The sequence below is a fragment of the Cariama cristata genome, unplaced genomic scaffold (assembly GCF_000690535.1).
Source record: "Cariama cristata isolate BGI_N322 unplaced genomic scaffold, ASM69053v1 scaffold22204, whole genome shotgun sequence".
NCBI classification, from domain to species: Eukaryota; Metazoa; Chordata; class Aves; order Cariamiformes; family Cariamidae; genus Cariama; species Cariama cristata.
Genome location: NW_009613762.1, coordinates 1 through 9,855, shown reverse-complemented (window position 1 = coordinate 9,855; position 9,855 = coordinate 1). Strand labels below are relative to the sequence as shown.

The following is a 9,855-nucleotide window of genomic DNA, read 5'->3' as shown; positions in this document are numbered from 1 at the left end:
TCCCATTTTGACCTGCACGAAGAAATGCTGTGGGTTGGGAACCATGGGGTAGGTGCCCGCTCTGGGAGCGGGGCAGGGAGGGTCACTGCCCAAACTAGGCTGTCTGCACCATTCTCGGTGCCCGACACCGGCCTGCCGCGACCAGCTGGTGGCAAGCTGGCTGTGGGTGGAGGGTGGTTCAGTGTGGGCCCAAACCGGAGAGGCCACCTCAAACCGGGGTTGTGCTGCACCGGTGCGGAGCTTCTGCCCGGAGATCGTGGATGTGTCTTGGAGCATGAGCCTCTTGGTGTTTCCCCAGTAACTTTACTGCCCTGACGTGTGGGGCTGCTGGAGCTTTTCGTCCAGTACTCGTGTCTGTATGCATCTGCCTGAAAGGCAAAAGTCTGAGCAGTCTTCTGCAGTTCGGGGCACACAGGGGGGGCAGGAAGCCCCCCCCGTAGGCTGGCTGAGGCTGTAAGGCAGCCGATAGCCTGATTCCACCTGGGAGCTGGCACAGGGCAAAGGGGTGTTTGCCTGTGTCACATCCAAGGGAAGCTGGGGTGGGTCTTGACGAGCCCGTCCCCGGCTGGTTTTAGGGCCATGCCACCTCTTTCTTTGGCCCGACGCTGGAGCGATACTCCTCCTTCCAAGTGAACAGCAGTGACGACATCCGACAGATCCAGAGCCTGGAGAACGGTGTCCTTTTCCTGACCAAAACCAACCTGAAGTACATGTCACGGGGAGGCCTCATCATTTTTGACTACCTGTGAGTGCCTTCCCCTGGCAGCCGGCGGGTTGTGCCAGCCCCATGAGCTGCCCTGGTGCTGGGGGGGATGGTCCCGGCCCCTCTGCTGGCTGTGTAAAGTAAAGAGGTGGGAGAGGATGAGGGCAGATCCTTCACCCCCTTCCCCACTGCCTCCCCGAGCTGGGCAGGAGTGCGAGGGCTGTCCTCTCCCCTCTCCCGCAGCATGGACGAGTCTGAGGACATGCACAGTCTCCTGCTGACAGACAGCAGCACGCTGCTCGTTGGCGGGCTGCAGAACCACGTCATTGAGATAGACCTCAACACCGTCCAGGAGACGCAGAAGGTACAGCCAGGCTGGAGGCCGTTCCCTGGCATGGGGAAGTGCTTTGCTTTGGGCCTCAGCCCTGCTCACCCTGCTCTTCTGCCTCCTTCCCAGTACACCGTGGAGGTTCCTGGCATCACCATCATGAGGCAATCAAACCGCTTCTTTTTCTGTGGGCATACCTCGGGGAAGGTAACACCAGCCCCATCCTACCTGGCAGCCCTGCTGATGCTTGGCATCCCTCTGGGATACCCTGGAGCTGGTGTCCAGCTTTTCCCAGAGCTCAAGGGGCTCCCGAGTAGCTGGCAGGTGCCTGCATCGCACCCAGCACCCCCATCTTACCCTCCCAGGTCTCCCTGCGTGATCTGCGCACATTTGTGGTGGAGCACGAATTCGATGCACACTCGGGCAGCTTGTCTGATTTTGATGTCCACGGGAACCTGCTGGTGACCTGCGGCTTCTCCAGCCGAATGAACGGCCTCGCCTGCGACCGCTTCCTGAAGGTGTACGACCTGCGCATGATGCGGGCCACCACCCCGCTGCAGGTCCACATCGACCCCTTCTTCCTTCGCTTCATCCCCACCTACACCTCCCGCCTGGCCATCATCTCCCAGACAGGTGGGCGAAGCTGTATCCCCCACCCAGCCGGGCTCCACTCCCCTGGCAAGAGTGGGGTGGCAGTCCCGGCACCCCCCAGGCTCAGGATCAAATCCCAGAGGGATAGAGTTGGCTGAGCACTCTTGACTCGTGTCCAGCCGGTTCAAATGGCCCTGTAAGTGAGCGGCGTGCTGGGTCACTGTGTGCTGGTTGCCCGCGTGCTCCATGGTGCCGTGTTGCTCTGTGCTTCCCTCTCGTGCAGGTCAGTGCCAGTTCTGCGAGCCCACCGGCCTCGCCAACCCCGCTGATATCTTCCACGTGAACACCGTTGGGCCCCTGATCATGACCTTCGACGTCTCGGCCAGCAAGCAGGCGCTGGCCTTCGGCGACTCGGAGGGGTGCGTCCACCTCTGGGCTGACTCCCCGGAGGTCACCTTCAATGCCTACTCCCGGGAGACTGACTTTGCCTTGCCGTGCATTGTGGACACACTACCCCACTTGGACTGGAACCAGGACCTCGTGCCGCTCTCGCTCATCCCCGTGCCGCTGACCAGCGACACCCTACTCTCCGACTGGCCCACTGCCAACTCTGCCCCGGCACCCCGGTAATTTGCCAGTTTCTCCCAGCAAAAACCAGCATGGGAAAGCTGGCCTTGGCAGAGTTCCTCTCCTTCCCTGGGTCTCGCGAGCAGGAAAGCGGCTCGGTTGCTCCCCCAGTTCCCCCATCTCGTGGCTGGCGCTGCCCTTCCTTGTCACGTGCCCTGTGAAATGCAAGATGAGTTCTCCGTGGTGGAGCTTAACAGCTGAGGTGCAGGGACTGGGCAGGTCTGAAGACCGCAGCGTATGGGCAAACCTCGGTCTTCCTGGTGGGGAGATCCTGGTGGGATCCTGGCTGCATTCTGCCTGTGTGGAAACTCTTTGGTTTTCCTCTGTCCAAACCCACCTGCGCCCGGTGCTGCTGCCGTGTTCTGGTGTAGCCCAGGTGTTTTGTTGTGATGGAAAATGAACCTGGGGGAAGGACTGAGTGGGGGAGCCCCTCGTGACCCGCTGGTGGGTCCCTGAGCACACCCAGCAAGCCTCTCTGTGAAGTGATGCTGCCAAGCAGAGCAGCCTCTGAGTTGCCTTGTGCTTTACAGGCGAGCCCCTCCGGTAGACCCCGAGATTTTGCGCACCATGAAAAAAGTGGGGTTCATCGGCTACGCCCCGAACCCAAGGACCAAGCTCCGCAATCAGGTACCCGCTCTCAGGAGGGGATGGCGTGGGGCATGCGGTACTTCTGCCAGCAGCGGAGGTCTCCGGTTTGGGGAGGGATGGAGCTCTCGCTGCATGCTGAACGATCTTGGAGCTTTCTGCAGGGCTTGGGACAGGGGTGAGAGATGAAATTCTCTGGCTTGGGGTGTCGCAGGAGGCAGGTGTGTAGTTTGGAGGTGACAGCTTTTCTTGAGCGGTATCAGTGGGTGATCCAGCCCTGGGGGAGAGCTGGAGTCTTCCCCTTGGGCCAGAATCCCAGTTCTATCACTAACTCGCTCTGTGGTAGGAAAGATTTGAGCTCTCCGGTTCGGAGGTTTATGGCACGTCCCTCGCCCTTGGGAAAACACTGCTGTGTTTCGCCCTTGCCCGCAGCGCCGCTGTAGTTTCCCCACAGTGATAAGTCCCTTGTAAGAAGGAAGGTGTGGAGGCCTTGTGCAGGTTAAGGGAGGGCCCCACTCCTTTCTGGTTTATTCCTTTGCTCATTCGGGGAGGCAGGAAAGCCCAGGAGTTGCTTGTTTCAATATGTGGTGCTTCTCTCTGCCTCGAGGCTCAGCCACTCTTCCCTTCTCTTCCCCCTCGCAGATTCCCTATCGGTTAAAAGAGACGGACAATGAGTTCGACAGCTTCAGCCAAGTCCCCGAGTCCCCGATAGGGCGGGAAGAGGAGCCGCACCTCTACATGGTGGCCAAGAAGTACAGGAAGGTAGTGGCCTTCCAGGGCTGCTCTGGGGCACGGGGTGGGACTGGCTGGGAGACCCCAGGGCGGGTTTGTCTGGGGCGAAGGACCCACCTGGGCCCAAGCACCTGCCCACGTCTCCGTGGGTAGTACCCAGGCGTTGTGCCGGTGTCCCGTGGTGTGGGAGGGTGTCTCTAACACACCGTGTCCCTGCTCAGGTCACGATCAAATACTCCAAGCTGGGGCTGGAAGACTTTGATTTCAAGCATTACAACAAGACGCTGTTTGCAGGCCTGGAGCCCCATATCCCCAACGCCTACTGCAACTGCATGATCCAGGTGGGAGATGCCCTAGCCCTGCCCAGACCACCGCGGCCCCCGGGACCTCCTCTGACTGCTCCCTCTCTGCCAGGTGCTGTATTTCTTGGAGCCGGTCCGCTGCCTGGTCCAGAACCACCTGTGCCAGAAGGAGTTCTGCCTGGGCTGTGAGCTGGGCTTGCTCTTCCACATGCTGGACCTGTCCCGAGGAGACCCCTGCCAGGTCCGTGAGGAGCCCAGGCGTGACGTGAGGCCAGCGGGCTGGGCTGCCTGGGAGGGCCGGAGAGATTGCAGAGGAGCAGCAGCAGCTGGGTGGTGCCGGGTCCTCGGGTGTTGGCATCAGACAGCATGGAAACTCCTGTCACTTGACCTTGGTGACATGCTGCTCTTGCCCCATCCCCAGGGAAGCAACTTTTTGCGGGCTTTCCGCACAATCCCAGAGGCTTCGGCGCTGGGGCTGATCCTGGCTGACTCGGACGAAGCCACAGGGAAGGTAAACCTGGGGCGGCTGATTCAGAGCTGGAACCGTTTCATCCTTACTCAGCTGCACCAGGAAACCCAGGAGCAGGAGGGACCGCGGGCGTATCGGGGGGCTGGCAGCAGGTAAGTCCCTGGCCTGGGAACAGGACGGGGAGTAACCGAACCAGGGAGGAGGACGGGGTCCCAGAGGCCCCATCCGTCACTCGGGAAGGAGCTTTCTTGCTACTCGCGTCTGCCCTGAGGGCTGCATGGGAACACATGGAGCTGCAGGCTACCCCTACAGCAGGGTTTGAACCCTGTGCTGAACCTCTGTCCCTCCTAAGCCTAGCCCCCTGCTTGGTGGGTTGGGGCTGCGCAAAGGGCACCGGCTTTGGGAGCCCAATGGCTGATTCTCCAAGAGCTGCTGGAATTTGGGTGCTGGCCCCGAACGGCCCTTGTGCAGCCTGAGATGTGTGGGTCCCCAGTGCTCAGCCCACCGTACCACTAGCCAGCCCCACTCCGCAGGGGTTGCCGGGAGCCTGCTAACCCCAGTGCTCTTTTCCTCTAGCAGCTTTGGGTCCTCGGGGGACTCGGTTATCGGGCAACTGTTCAGCTGCGAGATGGAGAACTGCAGCATGTGTCGCTGTGGCAAGGAAACCGTCCGCGTGTCCTCCACACTGCTCTTCACCCTCTCCTACCCCGAGAGCACTGGTAAGAGGCAGGGGTGGGCAGGCAGGTGGGCAGGGAAGGGCATGGCATGTTTAACACTGCATTTCCGTAGCCGGGCGGGGTTTGTTATCCGTATGGATGAGCTATGACTTTTCCAGGTGATAGACACCTGCAGTAAGGAGCTTCTGCAGTGGTCTGTCCTGGGCTGTGGCAGACCCAGCAGCCGAGGTCTAGTGATGGGTTTCCAACCAGCCGAGCTTTTGGCTACAGAAAGGCAGATTTGGGGGTTGACCTTCTCACTGGTGGTTGTGAGGAAAACCCCAGAGGTTTGGCTGAGCTAAATTGGTAAAGATTTGTGTGTTGGAAGGTGACGTTATTCTTTCTCCCTTCAGAAAAGCCAGTCAAAGATTATGAGTTTGCCCAAATTTTAAAGCGAAGCATCTGCTTGGAGCAGAACACACAAGCCTGGTGCGAGAACTGTGAGAAGTACCAGCCCACGGTGAGTCCAGGAGTCGGGTGCGAGCACATCACGCTTCATGGGCTACGAGAGAGTGTGGGAGAAGGGCCTGAGCGTGCTGTGCCGGCGGCTGAGCTGGGGCAGTTTCTCCATTAGTCAGTGGGGAACCTCCTGAGTGGATGCTGGAGATTCGGTTCCTGGCCTGGATGGCGAGCCGGCGTGGCGTGGGGTATTTCCTGGGCTGTGCGAGCACTGGATTGTGTCTCGCAGGTCATGCGGATCCCAGCCGAATACCCCCTGGGGTAGGGGGCAGAGGGAAACCCCCTGGGAGCTGAGCACACCTGCTCTGATGTGGCAGCCTGCTCCCTGCCTCAGTTGCTCTTGCAGTAGCCCCAGCTACCAGGAACCCGGCCAGGCAGGGGGGAGAAAGCTCTGCAGGCAAAGGCGTTGGAGGAGGGAAGAGGGTAGCATGTGCCAAATCTGGTTTTGAGCCTCTCCAGGGGTCTCGGTGCTGCCCCGCCTCCATCTCCTGCTCTCTCTGCAGGTCCAGACCCGGAACATCCGCTGCCTGCCGGACGTCCTGGTCATTAACTGTGAGGTGAACAGCTCCAAGGAGGCAGATTTCTGGAAGACACAGGCTGAGGTGGGGGACACTCTTTGGGGCAGAAGCAGGCTTGTTCCCCCTGGCACACGGGGTTTGCTGCGTGTCCAGTTCTACGGAGGTGTTTACACTCTGATCTCGCTGTCTCTAACGGTCTCTTGCTCTCCACCTGAGCATCGCCCTACTTTGTTCACAGAGGACATGTTGGTATTTGGTCATGCTTGTAGCATGAGCCGTGCGTTTGGAGTTGGAAAAGACAAGATCTCCTGCCATGACAAAGCTGACGGGACTGCAGTAGAGTCACTTTCATTCCCCCAGTCCCCCAGGACGTAGGAGCAGCAAGGCAGTGCCTATTTCCCAGGGCACAAGCCCAGCAGAGAGCGGGCGGACAGTTGGGTTTCCCTCACTGTCGTTTTCCCTGTCACCGACTTTAAAGTCCCTGTCTTTTCCCCACTTCTGGCCTGGCTGTCACCCACGTGTTCCCAAGCCCAGCCTGTCACTCCGCTGACGCTTGCCTGTGTTTCGTTGCCAGTATGCCTTTCAGAGAGCCATGATGAAGAGAGGAGGCTTTGAGATCACCAAAGGAAAAGAAATCTGTCTTGGAGAGTGGTAGGTGACAGTTCCTGGGGTGGTGACGCCGAGCAGTGACACCTTCTGGGTTGGTCTCTGGGACTTGGAGAACTTGGGGGTATTTCTCATCTGATAACAATAATTTGATAATCTACCTGTCCGTAGCTCCTCGTGGGCTCTGAACTGGAACAGTCTCATTGCTGCTCTGAGACTGTGATCCTGTATGGGCGCTCGGTGCAGCATCCCCTTCAGACACCCTTGTGATCCACGCTGTGACCCAGTTTTGAGCCCCACAGCCCTCATTCCCCTTCCCTTTTCAGACTGACAAATGACCCAGGACCATGTATTGGCCCTTTCTGGCTGACATTAGCTGACTGCCTTTCCCAGGGCCCTGCTCTAGGCAGGTGCGGGGAAGTGGTACAGCTCTGGTTTCCCCGTCTGTCCTACGGAAGGTTTAGGAATAGGCTGGCGAGTGAGTGGGTGGGGTGGTGGGGATCCTGCCCCGGAGAAGTTGGCCTGGATGACATCTCGTGACTCCCTCCGACTCGGCCTTCCATGATTCTCTGTGCAGGAAGGAGCTGGGGAACCCCGACACGGGGCATTCGTATCCTTCCGTGGAGGAACTGAAGAACATTTGGATCCCCCATGCCATCAAGATGAGGCTGACCAAGAGCAAGGAGCTAGACGTCTGCAACTGGAGCGAGACCGATGAGGTAAGGGCTGACGAGATCCCTCTGGGGCTGTGTGGTCGTGTACGTGTGGGGCTGTGGGAGCAGAACTGCTTCAGAACCGCTTTCTGCTGAGCATGTGTGGGCAGGAGAACAAGGCTGTCTCGGAAACACGTCAGGTGAGCATGGAAACCTCTGGGCTGGTGGCGAGACACCATGTCTGACCTCTGGGGTTTGGGTTGGAGGCCTGGGAGCTGCCTGGCAGACAGCTGGGGACTCAGACATTTCCCCTGGGGCTGGTTCCTCCTGCAGCTGAGCCCAACTGATGACCCCGAGTCGGTGTATATCTACGATCTGATGGCCACTGTCGTCCACATCCTGGATTCCCGCACGGGGGGTAGCCTGGTGGGGCACATCAAAGTGGGAGAGACCTACCACCAAAGGAAGGAGGTGAGAAGTCCTGTGGGACGGGTGCTCTCCTGCCCACAGCCGCTGTACCCACAGGCTGCCAAGCACAGCCCTGCTCCCTGAGAGTCCTGCCTTGCCAAGGGTTTCTCGCCCGCAGCTTGCTTAGGGGCTGGGTTGTTTGATGTCCTTGGTCAAGTGTTGAGTGTTTGGCTGGATGCACCAGGCAGCCCTAAACAGCCAAGTGCTGCTCAGGCACCTTATGGGGAGGGAAGGGTTGAAGAAGCACTCTTCCCACACTTACTCAGGCTGGTTCCTCCTGGTCACGGGCACATTGCCAGCTTGTCCTTGTGCTTTCAGGTAAGGGCTGGGACGTCATCTATCTCCCTTCCCGAGGAAAGGGGGCTGGTCTGGGCAGTCCTGTTGTGTGGTGGAGATGCCCAATCCAGGAGTTCCCAGAGTGTGTCAAGGCTGCATCCCTGTCTCTTATCTGTTGCATCTCTGTGGAGTTTTGGTTAGGAGTTGGGCAGAGACCGTGCCTGTCCAGCCCCAGTGCTTCATGTACACATCGTCACCACCCATGCCGGCAGGGATTTCCCCACGGTGTCCCAGGAAGGGCGGGAGTTCCCACATGGCATCGTCACACCCCTCTTTCTCTGGTAACCGGGTAGAGGAGTCATTGCATTTGCCTGGGGGGGCCCCTAAGGCAGTGCCTGTGCCTCTGCCCCCAGGGAGTCACACACCAGCAGTGGTACCTCTTCAACGACTTCCTCATCGAGCCCGTGGATAAGGTGAGTGCTTGGGGCTGTGCTCTGGCCGTGTGTCAAGGCGAGACTGTGGCTGCGGGGACCCCGTGGAGGGGGGTTTCCTGCTGCACGAAGGAGCACCCTGCCCAATGCCAGGCTGCCCCTGCACTGTTCCCCCCTCCCCTGCAGTGTGAGGCAGTGCAGTTTGACATGAGCTGGAAGGTGCCAGCTATCCTGTACTATGCCCGGAGGAACCTCAACGCCAAGTACAACCTCGTCAGTGAGTGCCTGGGGTGGAAGTGGCTATGTGGCCAGCGGCGCCGGCTCGCGGCTGATCTCCCTTCCCTTTTTCCTGCAGTCAAGAACCCCATTGAAGCCAGCGTGTTGCTGGCGGAGGCCTCCCTGGCTCGCAAGCAGCGCAAGTGCCACGCCACCTTCATCCCCCTCATGTTGAGCGAGATGCCGCAGGCGGGCGACCTGGTGTGACTGGATGCTGAGTTTGTCACGCTGAACGAGGTCAGGCCTCCCTACGGTGGGGGACGGGGCGCAGGGGCAGCCCCTCTGGGTGGGCCCAGTCCCCACGGGGACTGCGGAAGGTGTCGGTCACTGATCTCTCCTCTCGCCCATCGCAGGAGGAGGCTGAGCTGCGCAGCGACGGGACCAAATCCACCATCAAGCCCAGCCAGATGTCAGTGGCCAGGATCACGTGCGTGCGTGGGCAGGGCCCTAACGAGGGTGTCCCCTTCATTGACGACTATATCTCCACCCAAGAGCAGGTACAGGGCTCCCGCCTGGTCTTGCACAGCTCCCCAGCCCCGCAGGGAGAACATGGACCCACTTTGCCTCCTGCTCCACAGAGGGGCACCCACAATAATGACAGCACCCTCCCCAGGATGCTGGCAGGGGAACTAGGAAGGGGCTAGACCCCCACAGCTGCCCCTCGGGCCCTGGTCTCCGCAGGTGGTGGATTACCTGACCCAGTACTCGGGGATCAAGCCGGGAGACCTGGATGCCAAGATCTCCTCCAAGCACCTCACCACTCTCAAATCCACCTACCTGAAGCTGCGCTTCCTCATCGATGTGGGAGTCAAGTTTGTGGGCCACGGGCTGCAGAAGGACTTCCGTGTCATCAACCTGATGGTGACAGTGCCGAACCTCCCCCGTCAACCTGGTCACAGGGGTCTCGGGGTGGGGCGGGGAGGCTGGTGGCAGTGCTGGGGCTCACTCCCCCACGGTGGCCCCCCTGCCCTGGCAGCAAGACCCTCTCTGCTTTCCAGGTGCCCAAGGACCAGGTGATTGACACCGTCTACCTGTTCCACATCCCGAGGAAGAGGATGATTTCCCTGCGCTTCCTCGCCTGGTACTTCCTGGGTCAGTGGCTGAATCCTCAGATC

General features: G+C 59.8%; 1 protein-coding gene across 1 annotated transcript; it reads left to right on the top strand.

The window, feature by feature from the left end:
• Window positions 1-6: 6 nt before the first annotated feature.
• On the top strand, window positions 7-9,832 carry PAN2 (PAN2 poly(A) specific ribonuclease subunit; the record flags this gene model as incomplete). The annotated part of the gene is given in 23 exon segments (XM_009699156.1): window positions 7-48; window positions 576-745; window positions 947-1,067; window positions 1,161-1,238; window positions 1,397-1,664; window positions 1,906-2,248; window positions 2,780-2,876; window positions 3,477-3,596; window positions 3,788-3,907; window positions 3,981-4,109; window positions 4,290-4,489; window positions 4,914-5,056; window positions 5,407-5,513; window positions 6,016-6,114; window positions 6,605-6,681; window positions 7,214-7,355; window positions 7,623-7,760; window positions 8,447-8,506; window positions 8,651-8,741; window positions 8,820-8,977; window positions 9,094-9,237; window positions 9,422-9,601; window positions 9,739-9,832. Coding segments are annotated over 23 exon segments (3,121 nt in total), but the record flags the coding sequence as incomplete, so codon positions are not given.
• Between the last annotated feature and the right edge of the window lie 23 nt (window positions 9,833-9,855).